The sequence below is a fragment of the Numenius arquata genome, chromosome Z (genome assembly GCF_964106895.1).
Source record: "Numenius arquata chromosome Z, bNumArq3.hap1.1, whole genome shotgun sequence".
Taxonomy (NCBI): Eukaryota; Metazoa; Chordata; class Aves; order Charadriiformes; family Scolopacidae; genus Numenius; species Numenius arquata.
The window spans coordinates 78,171,040-78,185,954 of NC_133616.1; the positions used below are offsets into that span (position 1 = coordinate 78,171,040).

General features: G+C 43.7%; 1 protein-coding gene across 2 annotated transcripts in view; it reads left to right on the forward strand.

Moving 5' to 3' along the window:
* ATG10 (autophagy related 10) overlaps positions 1-6,576 on the forward strand; it is a 79,676-nt gene extending 73,100 nt beyond the window's left edge. For both annotated transcript variants that reach the window (XM_074166389.1, XM_074166390.1), the window contains exons 7-9: positions 3,640-3,737; positions 3,998-4,117; positions 4,527-6,576. In XM_074166389.1, the coding sequence (XP_074022490.1) occupies positions 3,640-3,737; positions 3,998-4,117; positions 4,527-4,557 (249 nt within the window). In that variant the 3' untranslated portion in view covers positions 4,558-6,576. The remainder of the gene's footprint in view (positions 1-3,639; positions 3,738-3,997; positions 4,118-4,526) is intronic.
* The last annotated feature ends 8,339 nt before the right edge of the window (positions 6,577-14,915 follow it).

The window sequence follows — 14,915 nt, forward strand, 5'->3', positions numbered from 1 at the left end:
GAAGCTGATGCAGCACAAACTTTCATTCATTCTCGCACTTTTGACATTGTTTGGGAAGGAGGTGGGATTCATCGTGCTGCAGACACAAAACCCCCTCTCTCTTGGGGCACGCCATGAGCAGCAAAAGTGTGATTTACCTGCTTTTGCTGACTTCAGAGCTGACCTGTAGGGATTGCCCCCTGCAGTGAGAAGGTAAACCACCATCCTCAGTTCTGGACTTGTCTGCAGTGATTACCAGCAAGGGCAGTAATTAGTGGCGCTTTGACTATGCGAAACCTGACAGCAGCCGCTGTACAATAATGAGTTCTAGCTGCTGCCAGCCTGGGCCAAATCTGAACTGGTGACCTGGCAATGAAAACGCTCTGCAGCCCATTACCAATTCTGAAATCATTCAGGCCTTTGATAACTCTTGCATTTTTATTGGCAGCTGCCCGGTACTTCCTCCTCAGAGCTGCTGTGTCAGTGGTTTAACCTGGAGTATACATTAAAGCCTCAGGGGGATGCCATTATGTACAGGATTTGGAATTTAGGATTTGACTAAATCAGATCTGATGCTCTCAAGAGTGATTTCCCTGATGCTCAACAGCTCTTCTTCCCTGCCTCAGCCTTTTCCCCTTTCAGAGGCTCCTGCTTAATGGGTCTTGGCTCAGGACTTCTTTTAATCTCTTCTGCTTTTGTGTTTTTCCTATCAGTGACATATTCCTATCTTTCAGGTTTTGAATAAACAGCATGCCATTCTTGCAGTTTCATGCATTTTGTTTAGGGTAAGAAGGATGCATGCAGCAAGCTTATTGAAAAATTCCAAGACACATCTGTTTTGCATGACATCATGCCTCTGGACTTCCAGTGCTGAAGGATCTGCGTAGTAATGGACTTCAGTTTCCTGGATTAGAGGTGAACAAATAAGGGACACTGCTCAGTTTTCAAAAATGCTAAATGGAAACTAAAGCAACTCTTCCTGAATGTGCAGACAATGCATGCCATTCTGAGAGCCTGGCCAAGGAGCAGCGTGAGTTTAACTAAACCCCTGGGTCATTTCATTGTTGCCATTCAAAATTCTGGGGATTATAGTGATATTTACACCACCCTGGCACCTTCCTGTTAATTCAGGAAGCGTATGTAGCAGCCCTTGATAGTTCAAAGAATAAGAAGACAAGCTAGGAAAGAGGTTTGACTAATGAAGACCAAGTGCCCTCAGAGCCTTCATATTAACCCAGAAGCTGATGGCTGGGTCCTGAAGCAAAAAGCTCTCCCTTTACATCTGGATCTGGAGGCGAAGAAAGAGCCTTTCCACCCGTTCAAGAATAATGGAGGAGAGATTGCAGCGAATTTGGAGTATGAACAGATTTCACCTCTCTAAGGTGCTTGTAAGTCACAGATTGATGCCGAAGATGGTGGGACAAAGGATGCTACCCTTTGAAAAACCGAGTAGCAATACACTCAACACTTTTCCATATGGAAATCTAATTCTTAAGATCGTGGGGATTTTTTCAGTGTCACTGTCATGTTGTAAGAAGAGGAAGGACTGAGGGAAGAAAGAGATAGAATATAAAGTTAATAAGCTATTTTAAAAAATCAAGTCTGGCCTCCATTTGTCATTCACTGGTGCTTTGCTGAAGCAAGAAGTGCAGGATAGAATCAAATTCCAGGTGACAGGATGGTTGGGAGTGACTTCAGGCTGACCATTGAGCTTTGGGATTTATCTTTATGCCATGTTCAGAGTGCTAAGTCACTTAAAGCACAGATTATCTTCTCTGTTCTTTTTGGTAGTGTGTGCTTCTTCTTTATGCTCTTTCTTTGTGTAAGGGAGTTGGCTGAAATTAATCTAGTTTTATTTCCCTTTGCTTAATAGTTTTTAAAATATTATTAACTATCTTTTTTTTTTTTTTGCTATCTTTGAGGAAAATCATTGGTACAATCTATGTATTTTTCTGGAATTATTTGGAGACCTATTTAAGCTGATTTAAGCTAGCAGGTAATTAGTATTTTTAATTCAAACTACCACTTTTTCTCAGTGGAAAACAGCATCAGTTCACTTTTACCAACAGCAGATGGTAGCATTCTTGTGCAGGTTACCTGTTTGCACTGCAGTGTAAAACAAAGCTTTGTGAACGTAGTTTTTTATATGTTCTGAACCTTCTGGAAGTTTTTTATGAGTGTCTTAGACACAAAATGATTGATCCTTATGAGTACATTTTCAGCCTAAGAACCAAGTGTGCTTCAGCTATAAGAGACCCTGCTTAATAATATAGAACATGTCCTATTTTATTAATATGACAAGCCAGGATTTGTTTTTTGTTTCTAGGCAAGGGGTTGGAGAAGAAGTTTTTACTGTGTAGCAGCAAGAGTTGCTCTCTGAGCATCTTCTCTCCAGTGTAGGAGTTTACTACATGCTAAAGTAAAATGCCGTCACAGAACCAGGGTACTCTCATTCCAACTGTACCAGCTTGGACGAGGGGAATCTGTGTTGGAGCATAAATTTAGTATTTCTTCTTCTTTGCCATCGAAAAACAGAGCCACCACAAGAAGCACATGTAAGGAAAAGGGTCTTTACCCAGGGTAAAACCACCCATCACGCTAATCCTCACTGCAAACGGGCTATCGTGGCATTTCATATATGACATATTTCTTGCCTGGAATCCCTTTCCAGCCATTCCCTCCTGTGCTGTTACACCCCTTACTCTGTGTGTGTGTGTGTATGAGGTAGGGTTTGTTTATTTTGGTGCAGAAGTAGTAGCAGTGACCTCAGCAGCGTTAAAGGAAAATCACTTCCCCGGAGCATGGTGTGTGAGACAGTGGGATACACTGTTCTGGTGGCATCGCCCATGTGAGAGCTGATGAGATCACTGTTACGGCTGTGCACTGAGTGCAAGCTTGATTAAGTCAGAACACGTATTCTGCTCGAGCGCCGGCTGGAGATGAAAGCGAAAGCTTTATGGAGCGTTGGATCGAGTTTTCAGCAGCACCATGTGCAGTGTGAAGGTGTGGAGGAACAGAGTCTTGTCATGTTGTAGGGAGTGTGTCTGAAAACTTAACTGACATGAAATGATTTTCTTTTTTTCCCCAGGACAGTTTTGACTGGGCTTCCTGAAGATCAACCTTTTTAGGACGTTTTTCTGTACAATAGCCTAAAATGAGGATATGCCACCTAGTGGAAGTTAAAGCCACCTTGAGAGCTCCTCATTCTTCCTCCTTGCTCCCCCTCACAGGCCCCAAATTAAATTGTGTTTACTTCCCAGCACCGGTTTGAGAAGATACAAGGACAGGGAGTCAAGATTCTTAAAGAGTTTTTCCATGGAGTGGATGTGGTTTATGTATTACATTTGATCAGTAGCTTGGCCCACTTGCATTCAGGTAATGCTTATACAGTAACTTGAATTACTTTTGAAAACCATTACATTTTAACTGAAACAGTGGCATAGCCTGGTTGGTGATCTTATTTCCCTTTGAAGATGAGAGAGTATGGTCCACGATACTAATTTGTCAAAGACTGTCAGTAGAAGAGCAATGTGGGTTTGATTCTGAAATGAGAAAAATTGCATCAAGGATTAATTGGCCCCTGCTTTGTCTTTTCCAAATGCAAACGGTGTCTTTTCTGTTTTCTTCTGGCATAATAAAACAACTGATATTCCCTGTTAGGAGCACCCCTTACTCGGGCAGCCGTTTTTTGTTCTGCACCCCTGCCGCACTAATGAATTCATGTCTTCTGTACTGACCAGCACACGGAAACAGAACAGGTAAGAAACAGCACTGTGCCTTGCAAGGCTTTATGCAATGCAGGTAGAGTGAATCAGAAGTGAAAATGGTCAAAACAACTTCCTTGGTCCAAATAGAATAAGATTCTAGATTGTCACCTAAGGGCTAAAAGTTAAAATATATTTGATAAAGTGAAAGAATAGCCCCATCTGAAGTTATTTTATGACTGCCAAGTCTGTCTGCAATTCAGAAAAGGTTGCGATAATATGTTTATGGTGCTTTTTTTTTTTCATCCTCCTAGACACACAAATTACATTATATTGTGGCTCAGTACTGTAGGCCCAGTTGTGGGTCTAAATCTGCCCCTGAGTTATGCAAAACTAGCACCTGAGCAGAATAAAAATGCTGATTCAGTTGAAAGGTAAGAGAAAATTAAATCACCTTTTTTCTCTCCCATCCTCCTACGAAATTAAACAGATTGGATAACTGGCAAAGCCATTGTTTTTGGAGTTCTTCATTCAGTTTGTTTAGGACTCACTTTTCGGTATTTTGCTTACATGGCTGCCTTATTGCCTTGCACTATTTTATTGCATAAATAATGCCTTGCATTATTTTATATGAAAATTTGCACTGAGAGAAATGTGCTTGGTCCATTGCTGACACTCTTCAGAAGGTCTGACTGTCAGAAGGTCCCTGATGTCAGGTGTGTGAAGGCATTTTATGGTGGTCCCTCCAGCACATGGTTGGTGGTGTGATCTAGCATACCTCTATTACAGTGATTTTAATTTCATCTTTTCTCTTTATTTCTCTGTTTGATGTCTCCATTTCAGACCTCTGAGCTGCTGGACAGATGATGGTTAGCTGTAGTAAAGCTACTGCAGACTTTCCTAGGGATGAAATCAAACAAAGGAATCCTTCCTGGCTGGTGAGCAATGCAGTGTGGAAAGATGACTCTTCATGGCTCTTTCTCTGGCAAGAACTTGCCTGGTTACAGTCGAAGACCTAAGAGTTGGTGGCATTTGTGACAACAGCTCTCAAGCATCACTGAGACCTGAACTCCCTTGCGATTACATTGACCCCTTGAAGTCACTCCTTTCTTACCTCTGTTCTGCTGTGGTTGGGGCCTTAGTAACGCTGCACACAAATGCACAAGCCTATGGTTTCTTGATACAGAGTTGAGATGCTGGATTTGGATCTACTAAACTTACCTGCCAAAAATCATGTCCCTAGAAAATCTGCACCGTCTGTGAGGATATGTACAGCAAAATACTCGTAGGATGTGGTTTAAGCTTGTGGCAACCAGTGTATGGGCTGAGACTGCTTCGCCTAGGGACCGCCACCTCCACCACAGCCTGATGTATGGACCATCCTCATGTTCCACACCACACACAGAATATCCTAATCCAAGGACTGAATAATACTTTGCTGAGAACCTTCTGTGTACGTCACGCTTCAGGGAACAGACAGGATCACGATTGTAGACAGGGTACTTAAAGTCTGCATCTGCAGTTCTAGAGTTCAAGGTGCCTCATGCTATCGTGTGAGAACATCTGGCTTTTCTGTGCTTCACTACCTCCAGAGGAAGCTTCGCCATACCCTGTGGGAGTGACTGTTGTAGTCAATTAGTATTTCTCATTGTGCTAGTAGTTGTTCACAGGTTCGGTCCCTATCCTACAGTCTTTGTGCAAGCCTCCCCCGACAGCTGTTGAGATTTGGGCAAGTAGGAATTGCATAGTAGTGCAGTCAGCAAAAAACAGATTAGAAGTAACTTCTATACAAGTCATCTTGGATCCTTTCCCAATCACATTTTATTTGCAGTATAAACCAGACCACAAGTCCTGAGCAGTTGAGATGGAATTACAAATTTTACTTTCTGTGTTCAGCAATATGTCACTTGCATCCAGAGTCCAACGTATGCCACATCAGAGGTGGAGATGTGAAATGCATCGGGTTTCAGATTCTGGGTTTTCAGATATTTTGATTGGTTGCATATTTTTAACTTACATCATATGTTATTGGTGGATTGAAATACAGTGCAGTCTTTAAAATTCCATTGGTGCAGAATTCTTTTGCCAGCCATTTGGAATTAATAATGAAAGCACATAACTTATGCTGGTCTGGATCATAACAACCTGAAAAGCCATTTTTCCATGTAAGATTTATAAAATACAGCTTTCCAATCATGTACCATGACAGTAGTGACATTGTCTTTTTTCACACTTTTGCTAATATATGCTTGATAATTGCATCTGTAGCCCATTTTCAAATTTAAGGGAGACTTACATGGGAGGAAAAACAAAAAAACAGACAACAGCAGTTTTAAGAGCTGTTAAATGTTCATGCCTGCTCTGTGATCTCTGTTCATGATAACCCTGGAACAGAGGAGGAAAAAGCCATCAGCCCTCCTCAGCTGCCCTGCACTGCTAAGCAGCTTTTCTGTCAGCTTCTCCTGCCTCCTGCCAGCGTATCCACACTCAGGCTCTGTTGGCTGGCCCTGGGGACCTTTATTCTCAGTATAACTTAGAACTGGCCTGAAGTATGACTTAGAGCTTTATTTAAACCAGGGTCTGAATTAGCTCCTGTTGTCCTTGGGATCAGGGCAGTGGAGAGGATTTGAGGGAGTTGTTCCCTATAAACCACCAGCACTGAATGTGACATCAGCGTGTCTGAGGATCAGTTGTGCTCGTTTTCCCAAACCACCACAGCTGTTACTGAGTACTGCACTGAGGGCTGAATATCCAGAAGAAATTCCACTTTTAAACAACAGAAATAATAAAATGCCATCCTGAATACAGAGTGGCTTTGGAATAACTTATAGCTGAAATGCTGGTTTTAGTGTTCTCATATACTGTGCCTTAATAAAGGAGAAGAAAAGACCCCACAACAACTCTTGAGTATTATTTTCAGTGCTAGTTGATAGGCTTTGAGAAGATTCAACTGCTAAGATGCTGCTGTGCAAAATTTATAAGGGTAGTTTCTCAGGCATTGCTTGGAGATCAGCTCTTCCTGTGTCTGTCTCGGGAGCAGAAACTGTGGTACAGCAGCGTTATTCGTAATAGGATCTGGCCAGTTGGGTTTCCTCACGATGGGCAAGGCTGCTTATTGTGGGTCTGTGAGGTGTCACTGCTCTACTCCGAATGTCAGCGTCTCATCCATGTGACACTGTGCCTGTGACAGTGTAACTTACAGGTCGTAATTACAGACAAAAGAGAACAAGTATGAAGTAAGTCTGGGAGAATATATTCAGTTTCTCCACTCTGTCAGCCTTCCGTTGCACCTCAATCTTATCTTCTTTTTTTCAAGAATTACAAGAAAAGTGGAATTTGTATATAAATAAGAAATAAATATTTTTCTTTCACATGGAGGAATTCTCAACACCCATTACTTTAATTTGTCATTTGTAAACAGAATCGAGTATTATTTGGACAGGGCATTGCACATTGTACTAGACTGAAGATTTCTGCTGTCAGAGACAACCCTCGGCGCTTGTCTAATGGATGGCTGCACACAGCGGGACGCTGCTTTGCCAGTGTCCTGACAGTCACACTCTTAACTCTTGGACGTCCTCTCCCAGCAATCACTCTACCTCCTAGATATCTAACGACCATACGTTCACTTGGCTGGATGCTCCAGTTCTCCCCAGTTTCTGTAGCTGTCTCTGTCTTGCTTCCTTCCTGCTGATAACGCCCCTCCAAATTCCTCTTCAGTGCCTTGACCCTGTTCCCACAGTTACCGAGACACGATGGTGGTCATGGGGAGCATGGAATGGATAAGCAAACCAACAGTTCCCCTGCCCTGCCACAACTCTTCATCATTTTAACACCATAAACACGGAGCAGTGTCATCATCAGTGTTAATGCTTCCCTGAAATTGGTCTGGAGTGTCACTAGACACTAGCTCGGTTAGTACAAATACCCTAAGCTTGGAATGAGAAACAAATTCAGGATAACATAAATATTTGGGATCAAGGAGAGATATAATCCTGTTTAGATACCTACTTTCCAATGGCGTAAGTGGGAGATAGGCATCCAGTTTCCCATTTACATCCGTGCCTTAATGACTTAGGATATTTTATTCAGAATGTTTATGTACAAAAATCCTATTTTATTTCAAAATCAAGTTAATTGCAGCACTATTTTGTAATTTTACTTAGTGAATCTATTGAAGATTCTTAGATCTCAACTTGGGTTTTGGCAGCATACACTATCTGAAATCTTGCAGCTTACCAAAAAGAATTTCCAGTTCCAGGCAGTTTTGTAGATTTGCTCAGTCGTTCATCCTTGCTAATCTGTGAAGACATATTGAGGACCATTGCTTCTGGGGACTTCTTTTTAAGAGAACTGACTCATACCTGCCCTTGGTTACGAGAATCGGCAAGAAGAATGAATTTTATGTGTTCAACTAAGCCAAAAATACACTTTCCTTTGGAATGCAGTTGCTACCTACATGAGCCCTCATCGGTGTCAGCATGATCAGGTTAGAATTTAACCCTCATCTCATCTGCCAGAAGGTTTGTAGTTGGTTTTGGTTACTAAAAGTAATGTTCCTTTGGTCAAATTGCATGCTTACTGTTTTCACAACAGTGAACATTGAGATAGTTAATTAGGCCTGAATATAGTGAAGTAATCAATATCAATTCTTGTTGCAACTTCATGAATTACAGCAAAACTTTTTTCAATGACTTTTTGTTTGTTTGTTTGTTTTGGCCATTTGCTATGATTATGGTTTAATGAGTTTGTTTGGACATCTATATTCACATTGCATAGTGCTTCTCTTCCAGCGCTAAGGGAAAACGATTGCTCTTTCCTCTGAACTGTGAAGTTACAACTATTTCCTCCAAAATACTCTCTTCTAGAGAACACTGTATGTATGAATATCTGTGCATATTTTTAGTAATATGTAGGCTTTTAAAAGTGTTTCAGAGAGTTCAGAGCATTTCTTAGCAATAGGTTCTTGTTGTCTAGAATGAAAAAAAACCCAAAGTGTATCTGAGGTTCGTAGCTGTAAAACTGGCACGTCAAGTAGCTGCAGCTTTAATTCCCGAATTTAAAAAGCCAGGTAGGAGAGTAGCCCCGAAGAGAGTAACCATGTCTTGAGCGCTCGGGAAGAATTAGGAAGGTGTCACACCTGTTATCTTTATGTCCTAGATTTCGTTAGAGTCCTAAAAAACGCCGCGCCACAAGGAAGCTTTCACTTCACCGCTTGAGAGCTGCTTGTAACTGTCACCTGCTGAAGACGAATTTCAACTCGAGGCGAGAGAGAGGCGTTCGCTGCTGTGTTTGAAAAGAGAATGGCTTTACAGAGCCTTGCCTTGAACACCCTTTTCCTCCAGCCTGTTAGAAAACAACGTGTTTTCCTGCGGTGTTATTTTTCAATGGCGTTGTCAGTACAGCAGGCTGGATGGGGTGGCCCTGTCTGAGGAGATGAGGCTGGTTGCTGCCTTTCCCTACCTGTGTTGCTGCCCAGGATTAGGCTATAGATAGAGAAGAATCCCAGTAAGGAGATTGTCACCAGCAGTCACCTGCGTGACCAGGAACAATTCCCCATGTCCCTTTTGCAATACATCGCCATAAAACGCAGAAGCTGGTCTTCAGGATTTTTGTTTCTGCTGAGCAAGGACCACAGTTGATGCCACTCCACTTCCAGGGGCAGGTAGAGCCCACGGCAGGGGAGAACAGGGGCTGAGCACTGGTGGAAAAAGATTTGGCAAACTATGGCAACGAACTAATCCTTCTTTCCTTTGCACCTGATCCAAATCAAAGTCCTGAGCTGAATTTTGGTGGATTCCAGGCAGGCCTCACTCCACCAAGCACTGAAGTTCATTCTCCCGCACACAGCAGTCAAGTATTGTTAGCTTCATGTCATTAGCCGAGTCTTTTAATATTTACACATGCTTTGCCAATCAATTAGAAACACGGAGTGCTGTGTCTGTTACGTGAGTTCTCCTCTGATCTGTGCAGGTTCTCGTCCTTTTAGGAGGATTTGGGTTATAGAATCATAGAATGGTTAGAGTTGGAAGGGACCTTAAAGATCACCGAGTTCCAACCCCCCTGCCGTGGGCAGGGACACCTCCCACTAGAGCAGGTTGCTCAAAGCCCCATCCAGCCTGGCCTTGAACACTTCCAGGGATGGGGCATCCACAACTTCCCTGGGCAACCTGTTCCAGTGTCTCACCACCCTCACAGTAAAGAATTTCTTCCTAATATCTAATCTAAATCTCCCCTCTTCCAATTTAAAACCATCACCCCTTGTCCTGTCACTACACTTCCTGACAAAGAGTCCCTCTCCGGCTCTCCTGTAGGCTCCCTTCAGATATTGGAAGGCTGCTATGAGGTCTCCCCAGAGCCTTCTCTTCTCCAGGCTGAACAACCCCAGCTCTCTCAGCCTGTCTTCATAGGGGAGGTGCTCCATCCCTCTGATCATCTTCGTGGCCCTCTGCTGGACCAGTTCCAACAGGTCCGTGTCCTTCCTGTGTCGAGGACTCCAAAGCTGGACACAGTATTCCAGGTGGGGTCTCACGAGTGCAGAGTAGAGGGGTAGAATCACCTCCTGTGACCTGCTGGCCACACTTCTCTTGATGCAGCCCGGGATGTGGTTGGCTTTCTGGGCTGCCAGTGCACATTGCCGGCTCATGTTGAGCTTCTCATCCACAAGTATAACACACAGTTTCAACGCTTCTTTATTAGGCTTAAAACCCCTCTAATAGTGACTTGGTGATGAGGTTTGGCTTGGTCCTTCTTCCTTTGACTTCCTTCTAGAGTGCACAGATCACAGAAGCTATTCCTGGGCGCTGACAGAATCCATGGATCCATTTGCTGGAAGAGTCCTGGTGCCCAAGTGTTGACTAGATGTCATGTGCTAAACATGCTTGTAGACCAAATAATAAAATGCAAATCAAAACGTGAAACTGGCTTCAATAACTTGGTGCTTTGCTTGTCCTGCTCCCACTTCTGTGTGTTCTCCTACTCCTGATGATAACTATTTTTATCCCTTCACCTTAATAGCGGTCTCACTTCTGTTACGTTGCAGGGAGTGTAAAAAAAAAAACAAACCCACAAAACAAGCCCCTAATTCAACCAAAGCTGTAAAATGTTCCCATGCTCGATGGAGTAATAAGGACCCGTATTCTTCTCTTCCATGTTTTTGATCTAACAAGATTTCGGGTAAATTTACTCCATAAGCTCTTGTGCTTCTGCCTAGCGTCTGGCCAGCATTTAGGCACGCGAAGGCAACAAGGCAGTAAGTCCTCCATTTTCCTCACGGGAACTCACTCACAGAATCAGTTTAAAGCTAAATTCCCCATTTTGAAGATTTCCTTTGCTGGAGTCTACGTAAACAACTTTTTGGCTTATACCGTTGGTGTTCCAGCGTTTCCCCTGCTTGTACCGATAGCAACATCTAGTGGCAAGATGACCTCATGACAATGCCCTACTTTTGGAAACTGGCTGCCTTTAACCTCCGAGTAAATCTTCATCTCCTCCGCTGCCAGGCTGACTTCAGAATTTGAAAAAATTTGAGCCGTGAGGACTTTGATAGTCCTCTTCGCTGGCTCCAGTAAAATTCTTTTTTTTTTTCTTCTTTTTTTTTTTTCAAAGGGGCATTACTGGCAGCCCCACTAATAGTTTTTGCGACGCGAGGAAAGCAAATTGAAATAAGAAAACCAGGCAGACTCAGTTTGCTGGAAGGACAAACCCAAAGCTGCTGATTTTTGTAGCTGGTGTGATGTATCTGCTGTAGAAACCGAGGTGGAATCCTAACAGCAGCAGTTGTGTAGGATACGCAATTTGCATATGCAAGACTAGATTAAGCGAGCTGGCTGGGATCTGTCTCTGGCACCAGGACCTGCTGTCACGCTGGGAGTGATGGAGTCACTGGGACTCACGCTGGGAGTCATGGTTCCATGCTCGGGTTTGCTCATCCAGTGCTTTCCAGTGTTTCCTGTAATGACAGGTGTCCCCCGTCTCTCCTGCGTGCAGACCTGCAGTTGCTTTGATGTGTATTGTTATCACATATAGCTGTACTGATGGCAGCCAAAGCTTTCAGACCTTGCTGTCTCCTCACATTGTTCTGCTCCTAGATGAAGGTGGAATGTCAGAGACTTCCTAGTACGACTTGTACGCATCTCGGCTAGGTGCTGCCTCCCATGACTGCATGTGTATTCCAAGTTTCACAGAAGCATTAGACCACAGCAGACGTGGTAAGGACCTATCTCTCTGGGCTTTCTGAACAGACAATAGCGCGGTTGAAATTACTGTGCATAAACTACAGCTTTGATTCAGTGAAGCTGTAAGAAATACTGGGCAGATGTAGAAGATCCTCAAAATCCACCTGCCTAACATTTTGGGTAAAAGGAGACCAACGCATCCAGAACACACATATATGCTTGCATGGAAGAAAAAAAATTTTCACTGAATTTCACTGAATTTTTAGAGTTGGAAGGGACCATAGAGATCATCTAGTCCAACTCCCCTGCTGAAGCAGGATTGCCCAGAGCATGTCAGAGCATGTTACTCAGGACTGCATCCAGGCGGGTCTTGAAAATCTCCAGAGAAGGGGACTCCACAACCTCCCTGGGCAGCCTGTTCCAGGGCTCTGGCACCCTCACCGCGAAGAAGTTTCTTCTCATATTTGAGTGGAACCTCCTATGTTCCAGCTTGTGCCCGTTGCCCCTCGTCCTCTCACTGGCAACCACTGAAAAGAGTCTGGCTCCCTCCTCCTTCAACCCACCCTTCAGATACTTATAAGCATTGATAAGGTCTCCCCTCAGCCTTCTCTTCTCCAGGCTAAAGAGTCCCAGCTCTCTCAGCCTTTCTTCATAAGGGAGATGCTCCAATCCTTGAATCATCCTCGTTGCCCTTCGCTGGACTCTTTCCAGTAGTTCCCTGTCCCTCTTGAATTGGGGAGCCCAGAACTGGATGCAGTATTCCAGTTGTGGCCTCACCAGTGCAGAGTAGAGGGGGAGAATGACTTCCCTCGACCTACTGGCCACACTCTTCCCTATGCAGCCCAGGATTCCGTTGGCCTTCCTGGCCACAAGAGCACATTGATTGCTCATTGTCATTTTGGTGTCTAATGACAGCAGTGAAATGACAAGCAGTGAAGCCTCCGCTATCCAAGAAAACAGGAGGACTGGGAAACCACAAAGCACAGGAAAAGAAATGGTGATACTGGTTATGCCGGGGCGCCGTGGGGATGGCTGGTGGCATGGTCCACCTCCACCCAACCTCTTCCCTTACACTCCGATGTTGACTCGTTGACTGAAATGCGCTACAAGTACTGTGCATTTAGAGTGTCCAAGATTCATCAAGGAGTCAAGGCCTCACCCTGGAAACCTTAATGTGTTTTCTCACTCAGCTTCCAACAGAGGGAGTCCTAATTGTGGCATCGAGCTCCCCAAGTGTTCCCCCGTGTGGCTGGGAAGGGGCTGCACCCAACACCGGCTTCGTTACCACTGGGGCTACTGCATTCACATGGGTTAACAAATCCAAGTTCAGCATCACTGCTGCACCTGAACAAGGATTTGGGTCCAAATCTCACAAATTCCCAGGTGACTAAGCTACAAAATACCCATTCTCAACCTGTTCTTAGATTTTGCTCCATTTTCCTATAAGTTGATGGATACTGACTGAAGCAGAGCCTTTTGGGAGAACACACAGGCGAATTGTGAAGGAAATGGTTACACTCTAACTTCAGCCAAAAAAATATTTTGAGGCTTTACCGCATGAAATAGTTTTAACATGAGAAAAAGAACCCCCAGCGCTGTGCTATAAGCTTTGTGCAAAATGTTCTTTCAAGGGGCCAAATTCAAGATAAAATACATGAGTGCAAGTATCAACAGAACAGAAGATCTTGGCAATGACTTAAGGGCTGATACAGAGGGACGTGTTGGCTTCTTGTTTGATGTTCCATTCTATAGTTCTGTGTTAGTTCTGGCATCCACATGTTGAAAAACTGGACAATACAGAGAGAAAAGTGAAGACATGAACTGATGACATACTTCAGTTTTTCAAATAGCCTGATTATGGCGCAGACATCTTTGAAAAATAAAAAAAAAAAAAAAAAAACAAACCAAAACAAAAAAAACCCCAACCATTTAGAAGTTCCTTTAATCACAGAATGATATGGGGTTGGAAGGGACCTCTGGAGATCATCTAGTTCAACCCCCCTGCCAAAACAGGGTGCCAAAACACCCAGAGCAGGTTGCACAAGAATGTGTCCAGGCAGGTTCTGAATGTCTCCAGAGACAGAGACTCCACCACCTCCCTGGGCAGCCTCTTCCAGGGCTCCGCCACCCTCAAAATGAAGAAGTTCCTCCTCATGTTTAGATGGAACTTATGTTCACGTTTGTGCTGATTTCCTCATCCTGTCATTGGGCACCACTGAGAAAAGACTGGCCCCATCCTGCTGACACCCACCCTTTAAGTAATTATAGGCATTGATGAGATCCCCCCCTCAGACTCCTTCAGACTAGAAAGATCCAAGTCTCTCAGCCCTTCCTCATATGAGAGATGTTCTAGGCCCCTAAATAATTTTTGTAGTCCTCTACAAATAACCTAGCAAAGAGAGCCAAAAGGCCCTACTCAAAGACACATTCAGGTCAGTAACACGGCAGTTAAATGAGAACAGCTGGAACATGCTACAAGACACAGGTGTCTTCAAATCAGGCAGACTTGCCCAAGCCCAACAGTTAGACTTAATTTGCTCTTAACATGAAAGCAGCCGGGGGAAGTTCTAGGGGCTGAGCAGGACAGAGATGAGATTAGGTAAAATAAATCGTTCAATAATCCCTTCAGGACCTAAACCCGATGAATTTCATGTCATGTGCCATTGCCTTGTCTTCACACTAGAAACTGGAACTGCTGCCATCAGGTGAAGACCATGAATAAATGCCATTTTCAACATTTACAGTGACCACTTTCGATTTGAGGAAGGCTGTTTTCCAAACTATTGCATGCAATTGCATGCAATTAAAATCCATGCAATTTCTCGTCCCAACTTGCTCGAGGGGATGCTTTGATTCCTGATGAGTTTAATAGTCCTCCACAATCAAAATCCCCACAATTAGGGTGGGGTTTTTTTTTTTTGGCCAGACCTAGCAGTAAGAAATTTCAGTTCAGTTCCTACGGGAGGAGTTTTATGACTGGTAATGACCAAAGATAAAATTCCAGCTGCACCAGACAGCAGCCTTTCTTCGAAAAAAAGACTGAGTCTGATAATTT